Here is a 27,244-nt window from a genome sequence, read left to right on the forward strand (position 1 = left end):
ACACTAGGGCAGGCATCTTCTCCTTGTTGTCCCACCAAAATATACAAGTTATCGTTCTTCTGGAGTTTAAATATTCCAACCACAGAAACGCCATGTGACCTCATGATACTGTTCTTCCCTTTGCCACCAGACGCCCCATAGCCTGAGACTCTGCAAGTAAAAGAAGAGAAGGAATAAGCCAAGGAGTGCCAATGGAATAAAATCTACACATCACGTACCATTGGTATCATTTATTCTGAGCACAGAATAACCTGGGCTTCCCCTGGGGCAGAAGTAGGATTTTTCAGATTTTTCCTCCCCCCAACTTTCCTTTTTCCAACTTAGCCGTTCATCTTGGCTCTGCTGCAGTGAGGATACCTAGAATCTATGCTCTTTCCAAAACAGACAGATACAAGCAAAGCCTTGGCTGTCAGGCTGAATACAGAGCTCCAAGCAGATCACAAAGCAGAGGGGATTCTTGGACTCTGACCCAATGATGTTCGTGTCACTTTCTGCGACCCAAGCAATCATTCTTCCATAAGGCAGGAATGGACGCAAGAGAGAAAGCGATGGCCACAGGATAGGGTCCCCTGAACAGATGCTGCGAGGAACAGGAAACATTGAGCTGATTTTCAGCAGGAAGCTATAATGGCTAATGAGGTGCACTATTGAGCAAGGCAAGCTGGCAGGGCTAATTGGCTGCAATTAGGAGCCATATTTTTCTGTGTATGAGTAGATTTTGCATATAAGCAATAAAGCCGGGAACCCAGAGAGACATGGTTAGTGCCTCATTCACCAGCTGTGAAGGATGAGGAGCGGCAAACCCTGGGTCGTGGTTTACTCCAGATTTGTCAAAGCCAATGGCTACAAAGAGGTTATTGGCCCGGCCATTGATAATAGGCTGCAAATTTGCAGAGCTCCTATGAATGCCAATGACCATCTTGTCAGAATGAGTAAAAGTTGCTAAAGTAATAGAAATGCATGAAAGATCATCAGAGTCAGAAATAGGGACTCACTTTTGCAAAACAGACATCCACTTCTCTATTATTGTTGCTATGCTTAACAGTGAACCTGGCTATAAAAAGCAGGGAGAAATTTTCAAACATATTGTGTTATTAGGAGTGTTGAAGGTTGGGGGGAGAAATCAAAGTGAAGCCTGCTGATTCTTTTTCAGACTTCTGTTAATAGTAAAAGAGGGTTCCTTTTGTTTAAAACAGAACACCATTGCATTTGCAGAAGGCTGAGGATCTGAGGCGAGTATGTAGGTAAGTGAGTTTCTTACATGACATTTGTACTTGCTCCAATACGCAAATACAAAATACACGCATAACGGGTCAGTTATGAAGTGCTCACACATATTCCTTAGAAACATACGGACGGGACAAACATAGGGAGGAACAGATTGTTTCCCCCATGTAGTTTGGCAGAACGAAACCACACAGAATAATTGACAGGATAAGAATGCATTTTTGTTTTCTGGAAATGGAAGCAGAATTAAACATTTTCTAAGAAGGAACTTTTTAAAGGAGCTATTGTGTTTTTAGCAGCAGGAGCAGGGGCATTGCTTGCATGTATGTAGATTCTCTCTCTCTCTCTCTCTCTCTCTCTCTCTCTCTCTCTCTCTCCCCCTCTCCCTCTCTTCCTCTGGGATACAACTGAGGGGAGAAAATGGTTTTGCACACTGAAGAGATGATGCACAACGATTCACTTGGACCTGAAGATGCACAATCTCCACTTGCCCTTTTCTTGCAATTGCTGCTGTCTTCTCTTCTCCCTCACCAGCCTCCAGCCAGTTAAGACAAGTAAACCTTTGGAACCAAAGAGAACTTTGGTCCCACTTCACAGTAGATGAGGGAGGAAACTGCAATCCTAAACCTACTTACATGAAAACAGTGCGACTTTTGAGTGGACGTGCATACGATTGCACTATACAGCAATGGAATGGGGGCTGCTGTTTTAAAATACTTGCCGTTCCAGTTTTTGGGTCTGCTGGCACCAGTGCACAGGACTAGACACTGCGACTAGACACTTTCACTAGGCCTAAGTCAGGACAGGGCAATTTTGCTGCAACGGTAGAAGCAGCTTAGCACCCTACACCAGAGCTTCAACATCAGAGCGGTCTTACTGCTCTGACAAAAAGGAGAAACCTCATCAGGTCTCGGTACTGTACAAGGGGCAAGTGGTGGTCATGGGCTGGCAAAATAGGGTCTGTAGTAAGGATTTTTCAAGGGTTTCGGAGGCATGGCAGGCAGAATGTCACAAGGGTAGCAACAATCAATGGTCAAATTGGCCTAGGCCCCTGTGGATGCCAACCATTTTAAGCAGTGGGCATTTCTGGAATTTTGAGAACGTGCTATGGGTGCCAGTCAAAACAATGGCTGCCATTTCTACAAGAGACAGGAACACACAATGGCCCAGACAGATAACCCCATCAAAAAAAGGGGGTGTTCACCATGCTCACTCAGAAGAGGAAAGCTCTTTGTACCTCCTCTCTGTTCAGAACAGAAGGGAAGGTGGGTGACAAATCCTGGCATCCAACAAAATGTGGGCATATTTAAGGGCTCAGTATACAAGAGACAGTGCAAAACAGGAAATGGGCATGGAGAGCAGTTTCTTGTCTATTGTAGATTTTTGAGGGCTATTTACTGAGATCTTTTGTGGATGCACTAAGAGGTACTGATGGCACCCACAGGCACTCAGCTGGAGACCCCCCAGGGAAACCCCTTTGCAATACAATGGTACCTCGGGTTACAGACGTTTTAGGTTACAGACGCTTCAGGTTACAGACTCCGCTAACCCAGAAATAGTACCTCGGGTTAAGAACTTTGCTTCAGGATGAGAACAGAAATCGTGCTCCGGCGGCGTGGCGGCAGAAGGCCCCATTAGCTAAAGTGGTGTTTCAGGTTAAGAACAGTTTCAGGTCAAGAACGGACCTCCAGAACGAATTAAGTACTTAACCTGAGGTACCACTGTACTGAAATAAGGCATTCATAGTGGCTGCTTTTAGAATAGGGATGTCAACTCAAATTATTGTGCCTGCCTGATGTCCCAAGTAAGCTTGTGTTACTGGAATTGCGCAATGTAATGTCTCGCCGGCGCTGAGAATGTTGTGAATGACCCACCACAACTTTTAAATGACTGGCACTAATTATTCAAACATGGACATACAATGCACAACATCCCATAAAAATCAGTCAGTATATCAATGGCCTGCAACTTTTGATCTGCTTGCGAATGTATCATAGAACAAAGTCAGCCCAGGGTTGCTGGTGAATTTTGCTTCTTCCCCAGGCATTAACATTAAAGAAATGAGACTTCTGTGCATATAATTTACTGCTCCTCTATTTTGCTTCAGGGTTATATTTTAGATGCTTACATACTATATGCCAGTCTTGAAAAATTCTTCTCACCCGTTCCCCCACAGGCAAGTCATTCTTTTCTGGATGGCTGAGTGAAACATCATTAGTTTTTTCATTATCATCAATCGCCCTGAAAATGGGTAGGCGAGCAGATTTGGAACCTCTCTTAGTCCATTTTCCTAGACTCTTGCTCTTTGTTATTTTGTATGGCTGTAATACTGAGTCAAGGAGGGTGGTTCAGAACCCAACATTTCTTTTTATTATTATTAAAAATGTTATTAGCTTTCAATTACAAAAATCCAATATATACCACATTGTATCAATACCAGATTACCCCACACATTACTCATTAACATCAAAAAATAACCAAAAAAACACATATTTTTACCTCCCCCCCCCAAATCCCCGGACTTCCCTCCACCCCCTCTTCTGGTTCTTTAAATAAACCAAATCATCTTACATTCCAGATCCCTTTACCCAATTTTCCAACTACTAAACAATTAAACTTGTCGACCCCTCCACACAAACCAAAACAGAAAAAGCACACATAAAGGCAACACAAGCTCTCAATCATACCTCAGATATTTTAAGCCATCAACATGGTCTTTCAGCAAGGACTTCTGCATTAAATTCAGTGGCACACGCAAAGGATTTCAATTTAAAATGTATGGAATTCAGTGCCAGGGCTTCTCAGTGGCAGTGGAGAAAGTTATTGCTTCAACAAGGATATTTGTGTGAATGGTTATTGGCTGATTAACATCCTATATCCTTTTGGTCCATGGGGTCACGAAGAGTCAGACACGACTAAACGACTAAACAGCAACAAGAATCCTTTTAAATGTCACTGTGGGTGGGCTGGGTTTATTGGGTTTATTTTTGTTCTTGTTTTCATTATTTATTTTGTGTTTCTATATTATATTTTTATGCTGTGAACTGCCCTGAGATTTTGAAGAGTGGTACACAAATTTAATACAAAATAAATAAATAAAATAAACAAATTATTAGGTACAAAATGTTATTAGTAACATACCAATTTCATTTAACATAGTCATGTGGATTGTTATAACAAGCTGATTAAAATTAAGCTTCTCAGGCGGTAATGCCTTGACAAAATTCTGGTTTCATAACATGTGATATGATCAGGTGATTGGTTTTTGGAGTCCAAAATTCAGCACTGTTTTGTGCTTCAGATATATCAGAAAATTCTGTCTCAAAGTAATCACATATTAGGTATTGAAGTTGGCATATAAGAGGGGAAGAGGAGTGATGGGGAGCTTGTAGGTTTAAGGCTTGCTCCTGGCTTAATAAATAGTGGCTTATTAAGTTGGAATTGTTACATCTGAACAAGGTATTAGTGATCCTTTTGAACTACTTTGGGTAAGATTTCTATTTCTGAATGAATCCTGCTAGCATTTTAAAGTTTCTCAACTTAACCAAATTCTTTGTCTTTTTGGTACCTATCATAATCTGTCTTTTTGGTACCCATCAATTTGGGACATGCTTGTGTGTGCAAAATGTGTTCCAAAGTGACTTACAGCAACCCCATATAAAATGACAATACAGCATACTTAAACATGTTCATCCAAGAATATATAGAAAAAGACAAATCCAAGCCATCCCACTAAAAAATGAGAGGTGACCCCCCCTAAAAAACATAACTCACTACCCTCTAAATTACATCCCAGTTAAACATCTATCATTGTGGTTTTAAATTGCCGCCAAACATCTTGAAAATATTTGACCTTCCTGGTTCTCCCTTTCAACTTCCTTTTAAAAACTTCATTCGTTTCTCTCTCTTTTAAAATCAACTGTAGCCATGCTGACCTGTCTGGGCAACTTTCTAATTACATATATATTGAATTTGATGGTACTGTGGTCATTCCATTTCAAGCCTTATGATTGTCAGGGGAGGCCCTGCTGGTGGTGCTAATACTGGGTGCTGTGTGGTTGGCATTGACCCACCTCCCTGGTGAGGTGCACCTGTTTCTTTCATTAAAGTCGTATCTTGGATCTCAAATGCCTTGGCTCCCAAACAAATCAGATCCCGAACGATCGAAACCCAGAAGTTAGTGTTCCGGTTTTCAAACTATTTTTGGAAGCCGAATGTCCGACGGGGCTTCCACGGCTTCCGATTGGCTGCAAGAGTTTCCTGCGGCTAATCAGAAGCCACACTTTGGTTTCTGAACGTTTTGGAAGTCAAACGGACTTCTAGAATGGATTCCGTTCAACTTCCAAGGTACGACTGTATTTACGTCCAGGAGGAACTTACAAATATTCCACTTTACCCAGAAATTTGATTGCTGAAATATACTCATCCTGACACACTTGTCATTAGGTGTGAGGGTATGGGGATATTTTTGATTTCTTTTTTAAAAACAGTTTTTAGACTTCTAAACGGGTTTTTTATTTTGTTTTCAATTGCCTTTGGTGTTTGCTGTCCCGGGCAACTTTGAGAAAGGGAGAAATAGAAATTGAATAAATACACATATGCATCTCACCCCAGAACCTGGGCACCACTCAATATTATTCTCTCCTTTGTCCATTTTTATGACCAAGTATTCTGATGGACAATCATTTGGTACATCTAGGAATACTCCAGGCAATCTTTATTTAATTCTTTGAGCAACTGCATGCCCTCAAGCCAGTCACTGCGGCAGGCACAATATGGTATAGATTGCAGATGTGTGCCTCTTTAAAACTTGGCAAACTCTAGCTCCAGTCCTTGGTGATAATGGGAAGGCAGTTTAGACACACTCCTTGACTGACACTCTCTTCATTACCACTTTTCATGCTCAAGAGATGAGCCCTGGCTTGGATAATAGGTTTCAGAGAAAAGGCTTGGAAAGTCCTCTGGAACTAATGAAAATAATAGAACTCTTACCTGTAAGTATTGGTTGCAGGCACTCTCCACACTTGTACACCTGGAAAATTATCCTCCGTCCCTACCACTACACTGAGATTGGAGTTCCTATAGGCATCATTGCATTGGGTCTGGGTGGGCCCTTGAGGTCCATTAGCACCACAAGTATTGAAGAGCCAATGATCTGAAAGAGACATGGAAATATACACTGAGTAGCAAATACAATCTTCTCTGACTGTTGGTTCCTTTGCCTCACATTAACGGCAGTGAAGTGTAGAATCTGCCACGGTGAGGAAATACACCACGACTCTATTTTCCAGTTTAATCCAGATCTGGATCCATAATTCTGAATCTTGTACTCTCATGGCCATGAACAGTGTACTGGACTCTGTGCAATGTATTCACAAGGCTTACACACACACACACACACGCACAATCACACACACCAAAATACCAATAAAGATGGATAGAGAAACAGACTCAGCTATAAATCAAATGCAAACCTAAGCTGAAAAACTAGGGCCAAAATTGGGAGCAGAGAGAATAAGGGAAAGTAACACTGCCTATGTAACAATGGTTAAGACACAGACAACAAACTTTTTTTGGGGGGGGGCGTATAAGGATGGGGCTGGGATTGAATTGGAAAGGATGGGAAACAAACAGCTTTAAGGCCAGGTAGGGAACTGAACAAATGCCACCAAACTATTTCAAAGAGACGGTATTTACAAAAGTGTAGGGGAAGTGTGAGCTTGCTGCATCTTGAAACTTTGCCTTCACTCTTCCTAAACACTGTGTTTGAGAGTATTGAATGAAATTCTACAACTCTACAATGAGCCAATTCCTGTCTTTGCCTAACCCTGGTGTTCTCCTTAAATGGTGTTGTAATTAATTGAAACACCTTGGAGACAGTCTTTGCGGCTTTAGAGAGGCTGGTGTTTTGTTTCTGTTTTTAGTTCTGGATCGGCACAAATCAGCACAAATTGATTTGAAACCGCTCCCCCCCCCCCCCCGCTCTGTAGCAATTTGTAGCTGCCACAACCTAATCCAGATCTGGCACAAATCGGCTACACAGCCCTAATTATTAGCTACTATTTGTAGAGATGAAGAGAGTGGATTCAATTAAACCTAATGACAATTGAGATTTATTAGCTGTTACTGCTTTTAGCTCCGCTTGGGCTTATGTTTTTCAGTGCAATCCAATGCATATTTATTTAAAACTAACTTATGCTGCATACAATGGGGCTTACTCCCTGGAAAGTAAGTGTGCACAGGTTTGCAGTCTTCACTTGTTCTTATTCTGGGTATTTTTATGCTGTTTTAATTGCTTCTGAAATGCTCCTTGTGGGCTTTTATAGCAGAAAGCCAGAGTGTAAAATGCCTTCATTCCCTTAAATTGCAATCAAATAATGTCTACTCAGAAGAAAATCCCTTTGAGGACAATGGGACTTATTCCTAGGTAATGAGCAAAGGGTTACAATCTTATATTAATATAATATGTTAATGGCAAACATTCCACCATGTGCATGTACAGCACAATCATATATAAATATCTGCATTCAACAGAAATAAACATTCAATCGGTCTACTTCCAAGTAAGTGGGTACAGGATGATTTACAGCCATTTTACATCAAAGCTCACCATATACATTGAGCAGACACTGAAGTCAAAAAGGTGGGCAATCCAAAATGTTACCAACCAGAACAGTTATTATTATTAAAATCTCTTTCTCAATGGAACACATGAAAAATTCTAACATTTATAGAAATCTTTATAAGGCATAATAGCTTTGCCAGAATTTTTTTGAAACACCTTTCTTCAAATAATGGAAAAGGCTAACGTACTGTAATATAAATCACTAGTGTTCATAAATCATGAAATGAGTATTATCACTCAGTAGAAGCTTAGCCTTAATAGATATTGGCTGCGACCCAAGCAAAGACATGAAGGTAGCATGATGTGGCAACCTTGCTAAAAGATGCAGGCCTGAGTCTGATCATTGTCTTAGAACCACCTGTATGTCGTATTGGGTGAAAGCAGCATATAAACATAATAATTTGAGTTTTTTATTATTTTGAGAAAGACTTTGTAGACAGTTAACCACGTCTGTTCTGCAAGACAGTTGGTTTTGATGTGAAACCCTGGAGCAAAGGCAGACTGAATCTCCTGATTCTGCCCTCGATGGACCTACATGTTCCAGCATATGCCTGCTAAACTTTTGTGCCTCTCTTTGGGAATTTGTTTTGTATTCTGGAATCTATAGTTCCATTAAATATTCTGGAATCTAATGGGGTGGTTGCAGTTTAGGTGGTCCTTGGACAAACCTATCCATAAATGCTCAGAGGCCTTCTGCAGTGGCTTGGCGTGATGACATCATTAGTAAGGTACGGTGTGTCACAAAAGTACCTGAAATGGTAACTGACCCTTGGAGTCCCTTTCAACTCTACAATTCTATTATTCTATATTTCCAGCCCCTGTATAGACCTGTAAGCTCACTTAAATCATTTGGGGAAATTCCACTCCAGGCACCGCACCCTACAAAATATTATAGTGGGGTGGCATTTTCTGCTGTTTCCTCTGTACTGCGGAGCGCTCTTTCCTCTGCCATATGTGAAGCTGCAACCTTCAGCTGTCTCTTTGAAGACCTATCCTTTTTCTCAGGCCTTCCCTGATACATAAGACTGGACATTATTTTACATGTCTGAATCTTCTGGATTTGCTTTATTAGCTTTTGTAAATATTGTTATTTTCCTGGTTTTAGGTTGTATTTTCGTTTTAACATTATATTGTTTGTTTTTTTAGACTGTACACTGCTTAAAGAACTTTTTTTGAAATATTGAGTGGCTTATAAAAAAATGCTTTAAAATAAATAACATTCATACAGTATAGTTCCTGTTAAGTCGAATCTGCTTTGGCGTGGTTTTGCCAGCAGCAGAACCACAGGCACAACAACCTTTCTCCCCTGAATACAGCTCAGCATTCCACAACACAGTGACCACTGGAGCCCTAGAGCAGGAGTGGCTAACCTTTGACCCTCCAGAAGTTGCTGGGCCACATCTCCCATCCCTCTTGGCTACTGGCCATGCTGGCTGGAGCCGGAGGGTGTTGCAGTCCAGCAATGTCAGGAGGGCGAAGGGTTAACCTCCCCTACCCTAGAGGCAATTAGTAATGCCACAAAGTATGTGATCTGGTGGAGTACAGGATCAGGTTTAAGGTGCTGGTTTTAACCTTTAAAGCCCTATATGGCCTAGGACCCTCGTACCTATAGGACCGTCTCTCCTGGTATGTCCCACAGAGGAACTTACGGTCTTCAAATAAAAACATCTTGAAGGTCCCAGGCCACAGAGGGGTTAGGCTGGCCTCAACTAGAGGCAGGGCTTTTTTGGCTGTGGTTCCAATCTGGTGGAACGCTCTGTCACAAGAGACTAGGGCTCTGCGGGACTTGACATCCACCAGGCCTTTGGTCAGGGCACAGCCTGACTCCCTCCTTTGGCAATCTTCACAGAATCTCTAGCCCAATGGTTGCCATCAATTTGATTTGAATTAATTTTATAATGAATGATTTTAGAATTTTGTACTATTTTGTTGTTGTTAGCCGCCCTAAGCCCGGCTTCGGCTGGGGAGGGCGGGATATAAATAACATTTATTATTATTATTATTATTATTATTATTATTATTATTATTATCCTGTTTTAGTAATTCATCTCTAAAGTAGGTGCTAGGACTCAAGGGAACGAGTTATCCTTTTGTTCTGATGTTAGCCAGGTAGCTCATAACGCCAAGCCATAAAGGATGTAATCCCAATCTATAATATAAATGGCAGATTCGCATTAACTTTAGTGGGATGTCAGAGGTGCTCACATAGTTCCTATTTTCACAATGCCTTGAGGAAAAGAAGTGTGAAACCATACATGAGAATCTACAGAATTTCAAACTAATGGGGTAAAGGTTTCTAAATAGAGTGCTGCATAGGCTTCCAACACAAACCATTCCTGAGCCATTTTGATCATTCTGAAAATGATGGATCTCGCACAGAAATTGATGTTCATCAGCTTAATTGCTAATAAGAAAACAGAGGGCCATCTTGCCGGCAGTCTTGGTGTCTTAACACTTTGTGATCCCAGTAGGCTTGGGCCAGATGCAACGGAGCATATGTTGAATAAAATGAGCAGGCAAAAACCTTATACCAGGAATAATAAGACACACTTCTGATATCTCTGGTGAAAAATTAAATGTACTCCTGCAGGTGGGAGCAGGCGACCTTGAAAGAAGTAAAAAGAAAGAGAGAGAGAGAGAGGGAGGGAGGGAGGGAAGAGAAAAAAACACCACATAGCAAGGGAGAAGATTAAAACAGGAAAAATGAAGGCATGAAGAAAAATCCCCATATCTGGTTGAAAAATAATGGCAATTTAGTAGTTGTTTCATATACCAAGTATACCAAACTATTTTCTATATCAAGAGCCCATCCTTCATGTTGATTTCATTTCTGACACTGATGAAAACCGTCTCTGGACAAAGGAGGCATAAAGTGCATTTGGGTGCACATTAATGAGATAATAGGTGCACAGTGCCCTCCATATTCATGAACTTGTATTGATCAAGAGGCACATGACCTTCAGACTGAGAAAGCTTAAGCTTCTTTCCAGCCAAGGTTATGAAGGTGAAAATTACAAGGAACCTGACAATCTTTGACCTCTTTGGATGATGATGGAGAAACCAGCAACAGCAGCCCTATCCCTCTACCCACCCAGATTGAATAAGAGGTGGGCTGCTCCTATTTGAGTGTTGGGTCTGGCGTATGATCAGGTCCGAGTGTCAGAGCATCAACCCTTTGTACCATTGCTGGAACAGTGCCTCCTTATCTAATTAGCTGCTGCAGTATTTCTTACCCCTTTGACTTGCCATTGTGCAACAGCCTATGTTGTTGTTTTTTCCTTCTGAAGATGTCACTTAAGCAATGTAATATGAGAAAAATGCCCATTCTTCTTGACTCTGTTTTTACCTCCCCACCACCTCCTGCCAAAAGGTAGATGATATTCAACATTTAATAAGCTAATCATGAATGTAATAGAGAAGCGGAAGGAGATGGCAGAATCACACATATACTTAAGAACAGGCTGGCATACTTGACAAGGGGAAAAGACAGGAAGAAAATAGTGTTTTGGGTAACTGTACTTTTAGAAAAAGGCAGCAGAGTTCAGATTGCCAAAACTAATCTAGGTGTAACAAAGAATTCACTTCTGTTTTTCCAGATGCATCAGGTTTCTATGGCGTATTTTATATAATCTCTCTCTAATATATATTTGTGTATGACTGTCATCATGCTGCAGTTTGTGTGGCAGCCTATAGGTGGCCATGCCAACTGCAGCATAACAATGGACCAGAGGGCAGCCCAGGTGAGCTGTTGAGGAAGGAGAAAAGTTTAAATGATGGTGGAAGATGCTTTGGACAGTGATTTAGCAAATGGGTCTCTGAATCACAGCCTCCTCCCATGAAATGTTGATGGAAGAGCATTTAAAGCAAGGTGGGAAGCACTTCAGAAAATGGTCTGGCAAAGTGCTCTCTGAAGCATCTCTCACCCTTCTCTAGAAGGGTTTGGGCTGGGCAAGCCAGGTGAGTGGGTGGGTAAGGTGTAAAGAGTAGGGGGGGTTGGCGAGATGAAAAGAGAGCGGGTTGGCCAGGTGTGAGAGAAGGGGGCTTGCAAAGGAGTGCAGATTTGCCAGGAAGGCGCATTGGGGAGAGAAGAGAGCAGGGGTGGCATATATTTTTTCATTCATAGCCCCTGCCAAGGAGTCAAAGGTGACATACTTGGTTCTTCCTCCCTCTCCATTTGATCCCCACAAAAACGCAGTGAAGTAACTTATTCTGAGAGACCGGCTTCCCCAATGTCACCCAGTGAGCTTCATAGCTTCAGTACGGGGAGGAGTTTGATCCCTAGCCTCCCAAGTCCTAAATCAACATGCTAGTCACTACACCATACATGTAGGGCAGGGATGGCCAACAGGTAGATCACAATCTACTGGTAGATCGCGGGGTGCCTGTGGTAGATCCCAGTAGATCTTGGGACCCCTCCTACCCACCCCTAGAGACAACTTTGATCTCCCAAAAAAAACTTAACAATTTTGGTCAACCCAGTGGGTAATCACCGCCAGTCTTTTTAATAGTGGGAGTAGATCGCAGTCGCTTGGAAGTTGACAAGCCTGATATAGTGCATAACCCTCATAAGGTACATAGTTGTTGACATTCAAGTCCTGTTTATTTCAACCCAACTAAACCCAACTAAACTGTGCACAAAGTAAATGCGATGTTAATGATTTGGCAGTGCTATCGCAGTCTGTGAAAAAGAAGCTAGTCAAAAGAAGAAGAAAGAAGAAAAAGCTAGCTGAGAAAAAAGATGCATTACAATGTGAGCGGTACAGGTTAATCCTAGTAACAGTAGCTTGAACAGTAGCAAGAAAGGGGAGCAGTGAAAACAATTCAAAATGTTGTTAATGTGAACCATTTGCAGGGTGTGGTAACTTCACTTAGTAAAGAATTGCAAGTGGAGGGAGGTTAATTACCTTATTCAGTCAGAGTTATATGTACAGGTTATCTTGTGGTGACTGTTGTGGATGTTAAAAGTGGAATCTGAAGTTAATAATGTAAAAAAAGCCTGCTGGCCTATCTAGTCCAGTATCCTGTTCTCACAGTGGCTGAACAGTTGCCTCTGGGAAACCACCAAGTAGGATTCGAACACAAGAGCACTCTCCCCTCCTGTGGTTTCCAGAAACTGGTATTCTGAAGGACTGCAGCCTCTTAACTGCGGAGGCAGAGCATAGCTATTGTGACCAGAAGTCATCAATAGCCCTCAACTCTATGAAATAAAATAATGATTTTTAAAAAATTATTTGGATGTGATTCAGACATAAGGATGAAAGAATTTGGAAGCCAGTGTGCTGTAGTGCTTACAGCATCATGCCAGGAGAAGGGAGGCCTGGGTTCAAACCCCCACTTAGGTGTGAAGCTCACTTAAGCGATTTTGGGCTCAGCCTAACCGGTTTCACAGGATTGCTGTGAGAACACAAGGTAGGAGGGAGAACCATGTAATAAATATTTCCCCTTCCCTTCCATGGCTTCACTCTGTCCCTTTGTTCTACTTCTAGATCCTGGTTAAGCTAAAATAATTTTTAAACTAAATTTCAGGATGGAAGCATATGATATTTTCTATCACTTCCACTTTCTTCAGTTCATTTGCATCTTCATTGATACAAACAACCATTTAAAAAGTTACCTTTGTGTGTGTGTGTGTGTGTGTGTGTGATTGCATCTAGCTTCCTCGTGGGTATGTTACTGGTGGTATTTTAATGATGTGCAAATTCAAATCCTGCACATTGCTAAAAGTCCTGCACACTGATAAACTCTAGGCAAATGCACAAAATAGCAATCTTAATACAATCATGATATGCTTGATCACACTGAAACAGGTACAAGCACTGCCAAAACAAAACAAAAGCAATTTGTACATGTAGCTTTGTTTATGTAGAAAAGTGTGTGTGTGTGTGTGGAGATGCAAATGAAGGAACTGACAGAGGTGGCAAACTGCATCCAAAATTCAGCAATATAAAATGGAAGGAGAAAGGATTCTGTACGCTGTGTTTTCACTTTAGAAGCAAAATCAGGGTAACTCACAAGACCCAGAATGGGGAATAACTTCCAGGAAGGTGATTAGGGGTACACAGACGTACCCCTAATCAGAAAGGGAATTAGGAATAAACATTGGAGCCAAGAGCAGGCCTTTTGGGTAGGTGGCATTATTCTCCATTCCAATTTTCCATCCCCTTAGTTTATTACACCACTAAATGTATATGAAGATGCCATTTATATAGTCTGAATCTGAATATAAATATGAAAGAACTGAGTCACACACTGATCTAATTCCCTTACCCACCCTGGGTAATTTCCATGAAACTCACATTGATCTAAAATCTGTATGTAACATTTGCCCGAAGCCTTAAGAATATCAAAACAGGTATTCAAAGCTCTTTTAAACACTGACTACATTGCCTCAGAGGAGGTCATTTCCATAAAAAACACGAATGTTTCTCCTTTGTATATTATTGATTCCCCCTCCCCTCTCTTCCCTCCATGGACCGAGGAAAAGAAATCTTCCGGGTGCCACACATATGCCATTAAAACGTCATACAGATTGGTTTCTACAGGTTGCCACATGTTATGGTAGTTTTGAGTAATTCAATTTGGAGCACAGCTTTTGATCTCCACAGATGAAAGTAGCGGCGCTGAAATGGAACCCCTTTAACTAGCTCGAGAGACTGCAGTGTAGCATTTTCCATCTGCAAACAACCGTAATGCTGTTGTGCATTGTACTGGCAAATGCATGGCTCTCTCTTTGTTCTGCAGTGCAGAACACAGAGATACAATGTTGGTTGGATAATCTTATTACCCAGAGCACGCCGCATGCTGCAAGCCCCAGTCTTGTTTTTTTTAACAAAGTTGCTGAACAAAATCTTAGTTGCTCAAATTTTCAAAAGCAGCAAACTATTCCCTGAACTACTGGCATCATGGCTGAGCTCTTAACTCTGAAAAATCAAGGTACAGACTGGGCCAGAGTTAGACCAGAAGGCAACCTCAGGCAAGGCACATCTTCAGCTTCCCCACCATTGTTTCCAACTTCTAAATACCTTGTTTTTATTGCACTTGCATTGCATTTTATGACTTTGAATTATACACAGTAGAGATGGGCAAATATACCAATTTTGGTTTCTCTCAGTTTCTCTTTTTCCAGAAGGTTCAGTTCTCCACATTTTCACATCGTTTTGCGTGTGCCTTTTTGAAGTGCACATGAAGATATTTCAGCATGATTTTCTCCCAATATACACACTTTTGTGTGAAATTCCGCTTAACATACACATCTTCGCAAAGCAATTTTCCCTAATATAATGCATTTTTAATGTTATTTTCACTATTGAAATGCATTCATATGCACACTTTAAACTATCATGTGCATTTCTGTGCACACCACTGCTAAATTTGGAGAAGTCCACATTCTGTACTATGCGTTTTTGTTTCGGAAACTGAAAATTAGGTAAGTTCACGTTTAATTGTGAACTGATCCCAATATCTCCCCTGTCCCATAGTCTACTTCAAACTGTTGGTGAAGATTCACAAGACTGAATGCTCTGCAGGAGTCAGAGCAATATATATTGGCCAGCTAATTTGATAGTAAATAATGTAAATAATGTACTTACTGAGAATTGTAAAATAACTAAAGGAACAAGACAAGGCTGTCCGTTGTCACCCTTGTTGTTTATATTAGTTTTAGTAGTATTGGTGCAAAGAATAAGATGTAATCAAGAAATTAAAGGTATAAGAGTGGGACAGACACAATATAAACTGATGACATGGTGATATCTGTAGAACCAATAGAGTCAATCTCAAAAGTATTACAAGAGATAAAAAATTTTGGAGATGTATGTAGCAGGTCTGAAGATTAATAAAGATAAAACCAAACTCTTGGTAAAAATATGAATGATGAGAGTAAAAATAAATTACAAGATGTGTCAGGTCTAAAGATTGAAAGGAAGGTCAAGTATCTAGGTGTATGGTTAACAGCAAATAATATAAATCTATATAAAGATAATTATTTAAAAACCTGTGAAGATATTAAAAGAAATCTGCAGATTTGGAGTAGAATGAAACTTTCACGGTTAGGCAGAGTGTTTACTATAAAAATGAATATTGCCAAGAATGTTATTGTTGTTTCAATCAGTTCTGTTGATTGGCAAGACAGATTGTTTCAATGTATGGCAAAAAGATACTTCTAAATATATCTGGCAAGGAAAAAACCTGAGAATAAAATGTAAAATATTGATAGATGCAAAAGAGAAAGGAGGTTTCTCCCTGCCAGATATGAGATTATATTACGAAGCATTTTGTTTTTGTTGATTGAAGGAATGGATGACACAGGAGAATCCAGATATCTTAGATTTAGAAGGTCATGATAATATTTTTGGTTGCCATGCCTATCTGTGGTAGAAAAGGTGAAAGTAAAGGAAGGTTTTACAAATCATATAATCAGGAAAAATTGTATAGAATATGGGAGAAATATAAAAACTTATTGGAGACGAAAACTTTGGCTCTCACCGCTGGAAGCCAAAGCAGTAAAGAAAAGGAATAAGGTAGAAGGTTGGGCAACTTATAGAACTTTATTAAAGCAAGAGGGAGGTAAGTTTAAATTGAAAGAATTTAAGGATTTATCAGGAAAGTTAACAACATGGATACAATATCATCAACTGAATGAAGCATTTAAGAAAGATAGGAAACTAGGGTTTGGGGAACAAATATAAAAAATGGAGAGATCTGTTGGAATGTAATGTTAAAGTGCTGTCTAAAATGTATAAGATATTATTAGACTGTCAAACAAAGGATGAGCAAGTAAAATCTTCAGTGATACACTGGGCAATAGAGATTGGTTAAGAAAGATATGGAAGCATGGGAAAGATTGTGGAATACAGATATAAAATTTATAGCATGTTGAAGCGAAAGGAAAGTCCAATGCTGTAAAGAAAAATATTGCATAGGAACATGGAATGTAAGATGAGATGGTTAGACAGTGTTCTCGAAGCGACAAACATGAGTCTGACCAAACTGCGGGAGGCAGTGGAAGACAGAAGTGCCTGGCGTGCTCTGGTCCATGGGGTCACAAAGAGTCGGACACGACTAAACAACAACAACAACAACAACAACAACATGCTTTAAGAGAAACTATATGAAAATGTTATATAGATGGCATCTAACACCGAGTAAACTAGCAAAAATGTGTAAATCAAAATTGAACAGGTGTTGGAAATGCAAAGAGAAAGAAGGTACTTTATATCCTATGTGGTGGTCTTATAAAGCTTACTGGGAAATGATATACAATGAATTGAAAAAGATATTTAAAATAACATTTGTAAAAAAACCCAGAAGCTTTCCTTCTGGGAATTTTAGGGGTATACCTAAACAGTATAGAAATTAATTCATACATGTGACTACAGCAACAAGAATATTATTGGCTCAAAAATGGAAAGAAGTCCCGACAAAAGAAGACTGGATACAAAAACTCATGGATTATGCAGAAATCATGAAACTTACCAGAAAAATAAGAAATCAAGACCACAAACTTTTTATAAAAGAATAGAAATGGTTTATTGAATATGTACAAATAAATCGTAAACAGATAAGGACATTGGCAGGATTATTGTAGTAACCTGTAGTTTCTTAAGAGTAAATAATTAAAGTAGATGAATAAAAGAATAAGTTAAGTTAATTCAGAATATGCAGGAAATGATAAATATAAATTTAAGGAACCGCAGAAAGAGGAGGAAGGAAGTCAAGTTTTGAAATGTTAAAATGATTGTAAAACTATTGAAATGTATATAACTGAAAATTACAAAAAAAGAGCATCTGAGTAGTAGTAACTCCCTGCTTCAGTGCCGGATTTAGGTATAAGCTAAACAAGCTATAGCTTAGGGCCCCACTCTCTTGGGGCCCCCAAAAAATTTAAAGGAAAAAACCCCTGGATGTACATTTCCAAAATATAAGATAAAAAACAAATAAAATAAAACCTACATACAGCAACAGTGGCAAATGGCTTTAGATACCTATTATGTCCATAAATTACCATATAGCATATATTCAACACAAAAACAGCGACAATTTGTTGTTGACAAAGGACAGCAGGACATATAAAGGGCCCCATTACCTTCAGTAGCTTAGGGCCTCATCAAACCTAAATTTGGCCCTACCCTGCTTCTTAGCTTCCCTACTTTCTACAGTGGTGTCTTTGTTCTCATTCAGCCTGCCCACCTTGCCAGCACAGCTCATTTTGTCCCTAAGCTTTAGTCCCAGCCAAACTGATATTTTGCTTCCCTCAGAGGAGACTATGCCAAACATCCCAAGCTCCCTGATTCAGTCTCTCACAATTAAGCGTGTTTATGGTCATTCTATAAACATCCCAACAGCTCAGCTGATAAAATCCAAAAGCTGTGTTGCCTCCATTACAAAAAAGAAAAGAAAAGAATGTCTAAATGATTTATAGTATATATAACAGAATGCCTGCATCTGGTTTGCAGAATTGGCTCTCCTCATTTCAGAGGCTGGAATAAAGAATTCATAAGACCCTGAACATAGTGACTCGCACATCCCTACGCAGCAAGGAACGTTGTCAGTGTGAGTCATTCTGAAGCTGAACTTTTCTGCTCTTGTATAGCCAAAGTTCAGTCTGCAGGTCTTCCATAGCCACTGTAAAGAATAGCCTATGCAACTGTGAGCATCTCAGAGGTAATTTTAGAAAACTCAGTCAGATCTGCAGAGAGAAAAAGCACACATATTCTGCTGGAATGGAAAGCAATTTTGCAGTTCACAAATGCGAGCAAGCAAGTGTAAGGAGAATGGCAACAAGCATGTTAGCTGTGCCTCACAGGTCTAAGTGCATTAACATAAGTAGTTCTGAGCCAATGCTTAATTAAGCAGATTTGCTCAAGAAAAGCTTTTATTAAGATTGGAGAAGATAAAAGCATCACAACCTTACATGCACCATAAATGTAGCCGTAACTGGCATAAAACATTCTCTCCACACACTGAGCAATGCATAATATAACTTTGGAACTTTCCCCCCAAAGAGGTAGCTGTATTAATTTTTTGTTGTTGTTGGGGGAGGGGACATGCAAGAGTATTGTGCCACTTTAAGGACAGATTTATTGTGGCATAAGCTCTCATGGACTAGAGCCATGGTCATCAGATGCATGAAGAGTGATCCTCACTTGGCAGATATCCATCCCATTCCATCCCTCCATCACTTTTGCACTGAACTTGGATGATCCAATGCCTATCCGTCTGGAAATTGGGGCCACCCAAAAATAAGGTAGTGATATTGACATACTTTGGAGACTCCCTGGATATGCAGAAGTATATTAAATCAAAAGAAATAAGCAACGTAATATCCCCACAAGAACATGTGCTCAAGGAGCTTTCAGGATCTGTATGGAATACTGAGAAGAAATAAGCCATGGGATGTTGAGAGTTCCTGGTTAAAAGAAAAAGGAAAGGGCGTAAATTGGCCTGCTTGAGTCCCTAGCAGCTTAAAGGGGAAATATGAGGTTGAATAAGGCTATAAAATAACAGTCAGCCCATCCCCACATACAGAGAAGTATCTGGAGTGAGGAAAAGGGCATCTCCCCCATTTCCCACTCTTCAGAAACTTCTGCCCCCTATAATGTATAGTAATATTACCAGAGTTGAGGATGCAAAAGCACACATCATTCTAACAAGTTCGTGAATATTAAAAATTACTGAATGCTAGAAACTACTAAATGCTTGGAGTCTTCTCCTGGGATAGAAGTCTTTAAGCATGACAAAGGTGTTGATGGCCCATCAAAGGAAGATGCTTGGGTCTGTGAAATGGAGGTTGCCAGGGTAATGTGGGTGTGATACACACAGGAAAAATGTGGTCCTTTGCACCATCTTTTCAGTGTTTTTGCCTGGCTAGAATGTGTCCTCAAATTCTGATAAGGACTCTTATCTACCTGGATGGAGGGCAGAGAGAGATGACTGTGAGTGTGTGGAGACTAGCCTACTGTACAAAGGTAAAATTTATATTAATCAGCTTACTTTTCCCTCTGTCCCTACATACCTCTGGCATGTTATTTTTTTGGTTGCCAAGACAGGAGTGCAGTGTATCAATCCTGCCTTATAGTCCTGAGCAGGGGTAGGCAACCTAAGGCCCATGGGCCTGATGCAGCTCAATCGCCTTCACAATCTGGCCCACGGACGGTCCAGGAATCAGCGTGTTTTTACATGAGTAGAATGTGTCCTTTTATTTAAAATGCATCTCTGGTTAATTTGTGGGGCTTAGGAATTTGTTTGTTCACCCCAGCCCACCACATGGTCTGAGGGATGGTGGACCGGCCAACAGCTGAAAAAGGTTGCTGACCCCTGGTCCTGAGGCTGCAAAGTCAGTGGTTGCTAATACAAAACAAAGAACATATGCATTTAAACTATGCATAGCTTTGGTCTCGGTTTGATTCTGTTAGCTTGTTTGCTTGGTCTCTTAATCCCTATTTTGATGCCAGAGATGACATAATACAAGGAGGTATATATTTGCCACTCAATTTCAGGGAAGGAAGAATGATTCATATTCACTATCCCAAATGTGCACTGAAGGCAGCTAGACAAAACACACCACCAATATCTTCCAAGAAACAGTAAGGAAGGAAACTTTTCATTTCTGTTGTTTCTGCTTAATAGTGTCCCTGTGTGCAATGGAGTGGGACCTATAGCCATTACCTCCCTCAGCAATGAGAGGGACAAAGGTTAATGGTGGAGGGAAATGTGAAAGATGGCCTTCAAGCTAGCAGTGGATCTTCACAGAATCCAGGCTGTATATATATATGCAGCTAAGTACAGAAACTGAAAGGATGTAGAATAATGAAAGGGGTAATGGGCCTTTCTGCTCTGTGGAAATTATTAAATGGCCTTCCCAGCAGTGCAAAAGGAGTACCGAAGGAAGACAGGGAAATTGCAGAGAAGCTAAATGAATCATGCATGGCAGCTTTCACTGTGCAGGATATTAGAGACACCCACATCTGAGCCGTTGTTTGAGGGGGAATGAAATCTAGACCACTCTGTTAGGGAGAAGTGACAATTGGATTAAAATTCTGGATGCCAAACTAAAAAGAAACAGCCAAGGAAAGGAGCATGTGAAAGCTTGCTTCTATATGTGCGGCTGAAAGGGTTGGAGGCTGCATTGAACCAGCTGGGGACTGCCATGCAACCATGTGTGTGTGAGTGGGTGTGGGTGTGTGCCTGTGCCTGTGCCTGAACTCCCTCCCTCCTTGCTCTGCTCAAATAGGTTCCTACTCCTCTGGCCTCAGTGGCCTCAGTGACCTGCTATACAACCTGTGTCCCGTCTCTGTAGTGGCCATAATGGTTGCAGGCCCTTGTGCAAAATACATTTTGCTCCTCTCCTAATTTACTTCCATAGCACAGCTATATCCTTCTGAGTGAAGATGAAACATTGACCCAGTTCACACATAACATTAAGCCAAACCACAGTTGAGTGTGAATGTACTAGTGTGAATGCTCTCAGAGAGAGATTGTGGCCATTCTCCTCCTTCTCTAGTCCTCTTCCTGTACCATGGTGAGCTAAGCCATGGTTTGACTTAGCATGTTGTTGCAACCTAGGCTTGTGGTTTGCTCACTTCAGACAACCATAAGCTCTAGTCACTGTTTGCTCTATGGTTTACTGCTTGTGCTTTGCCGGGGTGGGGTGGGCTGGGGAGGAAGTGCCTAGGGAAGTGCAACTCCGGAACCATTTTTTAAAGCAGCAGACAGAATTTAGACCATCAGGATTATTGACAGAACTCCCTAACAAGGTTTTAGTGTTTTATTATTATTGCATATTTGTATGATCTTAGAATGTTGTACAGACTTAGAATTGGCTTGGCTGTGAGCGTGAGTGGCTGTGACTATCATGAAGGGACCCTGCACTCCTGAATTTGCCATTTGCCTCAGCCCAGTATACCTGAAGGAGCATCTCCACCCCCATCGTTCAGCTCGGACACTGAGGTCCAGCTCTGAGGGTCTTCTGGCAGTTCCCTCACTGCGAGATGTGAAGTTACAGGGAACTAGGCAGAGGGCCTTCTCGGTAGTGGCACCCACCCTGTGGAACGCCCTCCCATCAGATGTCAAGGAAATAAACAACTATATGACTTTTAGAAGACATCTGAAGGCAGCCATGTTTAGGGAGGTTTTCATACTTGATGCTTTATTCTGTTTTTAATCTGTTGGGAGCCACCCAGAGTGGATGGGGAAACCCAGCCGGATGGGTGGGGTATTAATAATAATAATAATAATAATAATAATAATAATAATAATACACCCAACGTGAGAGGCAGTTGGGAGACTGGGATAGTATAAATGTACTGGCAGGAGTATAGTCTTCTGACTATACTCTCCTAGTCACTCTTATGAACAGGGTGTGGAGTGTTGTTCTTGAGGATATTATAGCAGCAAGGGCAAAACCTGCCTTCCACTGGGTAGCCCAGCCAAGGGCCTACAGTATGTGTCCATGAAGAGCAGGCAGAGATGTACCACACTTATGCACACCCAAGGGCCCTGAAATGCAAGAGCTGCCTCTTCTTGCAGAGAGACTTTGCTCATTACAATTACGGGCATTTTGCAGACAATAAATATTGACAAAACACTCTCCTTTACTTCGGCAGTCACCATAGAGGCTATCCAATCCCATCACCTATCCCAACACATCCGCCGTGAATGTATGGGAAACCAATCTTTTCGGGGTTGGAGCTGTTCACTCAGTGAGTTAACTGCCACTTAATATAGAAATACTATTCTGCAGACATCTTTATTGCATTATGCCAACAGTTCAGTTAGTATAATTGCATGTGAAGAGCCAACAAATGTAATTTTCTTGTGCTTAGTATTTGCTCCACTGTTCCTTTCAGCTCCTTCATCTGATTAACTAACGTGACTCAGAGGCCTTCCGAGAATCAGCCACATGGCCCTTGAAGCAGGACCTCCTCTAGCGCTAGACTCTAAAGGGCCTGTGAAAACCAGCTGTCATGGAGAGGGCAGAAGATGGAGCTGGGGTGGATGGGAGGGGAGAGAAACAACAGACGGTCCCATCTGAAACACAAAGCAATGTGTCAAAATCTGATGTTGGCCACAGGAGGAAAATGGATTAATGAAGATGATGCAGACGTTGACAAGTTGACAAGAGATTTGAGAGAGAACTGGGGACAGGGGGAGGAGGAGAAGTTACTTCTTAACTGCTTAATGAGACAGGTCTTTTATCAACAGAGTTTGGAACTAGCAGGGTGCAATTCAGAGAAAAAAATGAGGCTTAAGCATTGAATATTTGAGAGCTAGGTGAGCTAGGTGAGCTAGGAACCTACCAATGTTACATACAGCCTTTCTTATTTGCCATGTATGTAACAACGTCCCTCATTACAACTGGAGGGTGAGGTCTGCCCACAGTGGTCCTGCATCCATGAATTTGATTTACTTTGATTCTGTACAAGGGAAATCCAAACTGGGAGTCCAGGAAAAGCCAGAGATCAGAGGATGAGCGAAGAAACTGGTCTAGGTAAAGTACAAAGGGGCACAGGACAGAAACAATGTCCGGGAGAGGTGGAAGTAACAAACCACACAAACTACAAGAAGGCCATATGATGGGGGAGATACTGACAGCGATAGACTAAACTCTCAACCACAGAATAACCTTGTTGCTCAAACGGCTGAGCAGAATTGCAATTAAATTATCAACATTCCTGGGTCTCATGCCTCATTGGTCACCACACAAACACCGTTCTTGCAACATTTTGAAGCAAGTGGTTCTCAGTGCCTTTTTAGTACCCTGGGAGTGAAGGTTGTATTTTTTTAACAGCACTTGAAGCAGTACAATAGCAAAAATGACACAAAGTGATATTCAAAAGGAGTGCCTACAACAGCACAGGGGAATAAGAATGCAGCTATATTTACATTTCAGTAAGTAGGCTGTGGATTTCACCTCAGAATACGTGATATGTAGCCTAGTTGATTTCACAGCCATATGTGATAAGAGGACCCTATCTAGTGAGTTACATAACCAGCTAGAAAACTTGTCTGCTTCATTTTTCCTACTTGTTGTGCTACTGTAAAGGTAAAGGTAAAGGGATCCCTGACCGTTAGGTCCAGTCGTGGACGACTCTGGGGTTGCGGCGCTCATCTCACTTTACTGGCCGAGGGAGCTGGCATTTGTCCCCAGACAGCTTCTGGGTCATGTGGCCAGCATGACTAAGCCGCTTCTGGCAAACCAGAGCAGTGCATGGAAATGCTGTTTAACTTCCCACCGGAGTGGTACCTATCTACTTGTACTTTGTGCTTTCGAAATGCTAGGTTGGCAGGAGCAGGGACCTAGCAATGGGAGCTCACCCCGTCGTGGGGATTCGAACCGCCGACCTTCTGATCAGGAAGCCCTAGATTCTGTGGTTTAACCCACAGTGCCACTCGCATCCCTGTTGTGCTACTGTACCATAGTGCAATTGTGAAAGAAAAAAATGTCCATAGAAAAGGGCCTGAGGATTTCAGCTTTACAGGATTACAGCCAGAATATGCACAGATTTAAGCACTGCTATTTTTAATGTAATCTGCTGATTAAATAGCTAATGCTGGTTGAGGAAACCTCACTCCTGGAAGCAAGTAATTTTGGTTACATGTACACTGTATGTTTAAAGCACATCTATACCACTTCAACAGTCATGGCTTCTCCCCAAAGTTTCCTGGGAACTGTAAGTTTACTCATCAGAGAGCTACATTTCTCAGAACCCTTAAATCGTGTCCTCCCTAAAAGAGGGCATGTGTTGCGGTGAGGGGGGTGGTCTCTGGGTCCGAACACACAAAAACAACAGTTCCAACGATACTTTGGGGAAAGCCGTGTGCTTTAAAAGCATGATGTGGATGAAAGAAGGGCGAGAGCCAGTAGATTCAGGAAAAGGACTTGCAGTGCAGGACATGAAGTGGGCCTGAGACCAGAAGCTCTGCTGGTAAACAACAGAGAATGGAAGGTATCTCCAGCATGTGCTGCCCTTTCCTCACTGTGCCTCAATAAGGCATTTTTGTATCCACCTCTGCAAAGAGACTGTGCTGCTGTGCTTCACTTTCACTCCTTAATGGACTTTCCGTGTCAAGAAAAAAGAGAAGCAGTACAGTGGTACCTCAGGTTACATACGCTTCAGGTTACATACGCTTCAGGTTACAGACTCTGCTAACCCAGAAATAGTGCTTCAGGTTAAGAACTTTGCTTCAGGATGAGAACAGAAATCGTACTCCGGTGGCATGGCAGCAGCAGCAGGCCCCATTAGCTAAAGTGGTGCTTCAGGTTAAGAACAGTTTCAGGTTAAGAACGGACCTCCGGAACGAATTAAGTACTTAACCCGAGGTACCACTGTATTGGGGTGGCTGTAATTGCCGTACACCACCTGGTTCCCTGTAAAATTGTGTGAAGGAGACAATTTTAATGGCGATTGCATATTGAAAACCTCATCTGGAAGCCAAGTGTCAGAAGAAAGGGTATAGCACATGCTTAGCATGCAGAAAGTCCCAAGTTCAATCCTTGATGTATCCAGTAGGACTGGCCTTGGGTCTTGTTTGAAACCCTGGAAAAACAAGGGAACAACACTAATGAGCCAGATGGACTTGTGGTTTGGATTTCTTTAAGGTAGCTTCCTATGTTCTCATGTAAGAGGAAAAGTGTGTTGAATGGAAAGTACTTACTACAAGACAGATCTATCTGGACAAAGATGTGCAGCAAAGGAAGAGAAATGGTTGCAAATACCAAGGATGACACATATTAAAGGTAAAGTAAAGGTAAAGGTACCCCTGCCCGTACGGGCCAGTCATGTCCGACTCTAGGGTTGCCCGCCCATCTCGCTTAAGAGGCCAGGGGCCAGCGCTGTCCGAGGACACTTCCGGGTCACATGGCCAGCGTGACGAAGCTGCTCTGGCGAGCCGGCACCAGCGCAGCACACGGAAACGCTGTTTACCTTCCCGCTATAAAGCGGTACCTATTTATCTACTTGCACTTAGGGGTGCTTTCGAACTGCTAGGTGGGCAGGAGCTGGGACCGAAAGACGGGAGCTCACCCCGCCGCGGGGATTCGAACCACCGACCATGCGATCGGCAAGCCCTAGGCGCTGAGGTTTTACCCACAGCGCCACCCGCGTCCCTGACACATATTAAAACTCTTCTTATATTTCTGTTTTTCACCTTCCAACCTTTATCAGGTGCATTGGGGGTATTTATGACCAAGTCTACATGTTCTCAGAAAGTTGTCACCTGTCTGCCTCACGGTCCTTTGTTCCCAAAGTCATGTCTTTCCCTGCTTCACACTTTTATAGATCCTTAGTTGTCATAACTGTCTTTTACTTCTCTCATGCTGAACATCTCTGCCTTCTCCTGTGCTTCCTTTCCTTTCTCTCTCGTTTATTTTCAGGGAACACACTTTCCCTCTCAAACCACTCAGCAAAGGATCTACCAGACTATAAAAGCATGCACTACCATGCTTCTTTTTATGGTGAAATCTCTACAGGATCTGCTGCCTCAGGGTAGGTTAGCATAGGCTACAGAGAGTATTTTCAGTACCAGAAGTAGATGGATTCGGGTACTGGCAGGGAGGAAAGTGGGAATTTCCAGAGAAGACTCACAGGCATTTGAGGATGCTAGAAGAGAAATCATTACAGGGCTTGTTGATAGCAGAGATTTCAGGGCTGACTATCCAGGTTCCTACTCAAGACATGCAGACAGAGGCTGTTATGTGGAAGTAAGAAAGAGATCTTTATTCAAACAAGTAATGGTGCAGGTTGGGAAGCAGACATAATGTTCAGGCGTCACAATTCATAGTTCAGGAACAAGGCAAGAAGTTCTGAACTGGACAGAAGCAATGGAGATGTCCCAAAAGTTTTCACGCCCTGCCCATCAAGCTTTTACAGATGAGATGCAACACACTCACAAGACTCACTTTGTGGGTATGTCCGGAAAATCCTCCTGATTTCTCCAGTCCTCCTGATACAGCCTCTTGCATGGATGCTAACTTACAAATATATCATGAGGTTCACAAGAGGGCAGTATCTCTTATGAATCTGGGGTTTATAAGTGGAATGTCAAATATTGACATGAGCCACCTCCAGCAAGTAAGTCAACCAAGCTACTCAGGTGCATGTGTAAGTTGTCCTTTGTCACAGTGTCCTGCACACATTCTCAGTATCATCTCAATGCTCAGTCATTATGAAGCGCTGGGAATTTAATTAGTGAATATGATGTAGAAAAGCAACACCATTCAGTGGAAGAACTAGTATGTTTTCCTGTGTGGACCAGTCACTAAAGATGAGTTCATACATTAAGCATTTGTTACAAAGTGCAAGTGCAGAATCACACCCTCAGCTAGTTCCAGAGTCCAATATATAGAGGAGTTCTCGGCACAATTAAAAGGAGCAGTGCTAAAATGGGGTTTGC

General features: G+C 41.7%; 1 protein-coding gene across 1 annotated transcript in view; it reads right to left on the reverse strand.

Annotated features, from left to right (window-relative positions):
- ALK (ALK receptor tyrosine kinase) overlaps nucleotides 1-27,244 on the reverse strand; it is a 579,386-nt gene that overhangs the window by 53,629 nt on the left and 498,513 nt on the right. Inside the window, exons 12-13 of the mRNA XM_053382982.1 lie at nucleotides 6,220-6,382; nucleotides 3-150 (exon numbers count right to left, since the gene is read on the reverse strand). Coding sequence (XP_053238957.1) covers nucleotides 3-150; nucleotides 6,220-6,382 — 311 coding nt within the window. The remainder of the gene's footprint in view (nucleotides 1-2; nucleotides 151-6,219; nucleotides 6,383-27,244) is intronic.

Source organism: Podarcis raffonei, chromosome 3 (assembly GCF_027172205.1).
Source record: "Podarcis raffonei isolate rPodRaf1 chromosome 3, rPodRaf1.pri, whole genome shotgun sequence".
Lineage (NCBI taxonomy): Eukaryota > Metazoa > Chordata > Lepidosauria > Squamata > Lacertidae > Podarcis > Podarcis raffonei.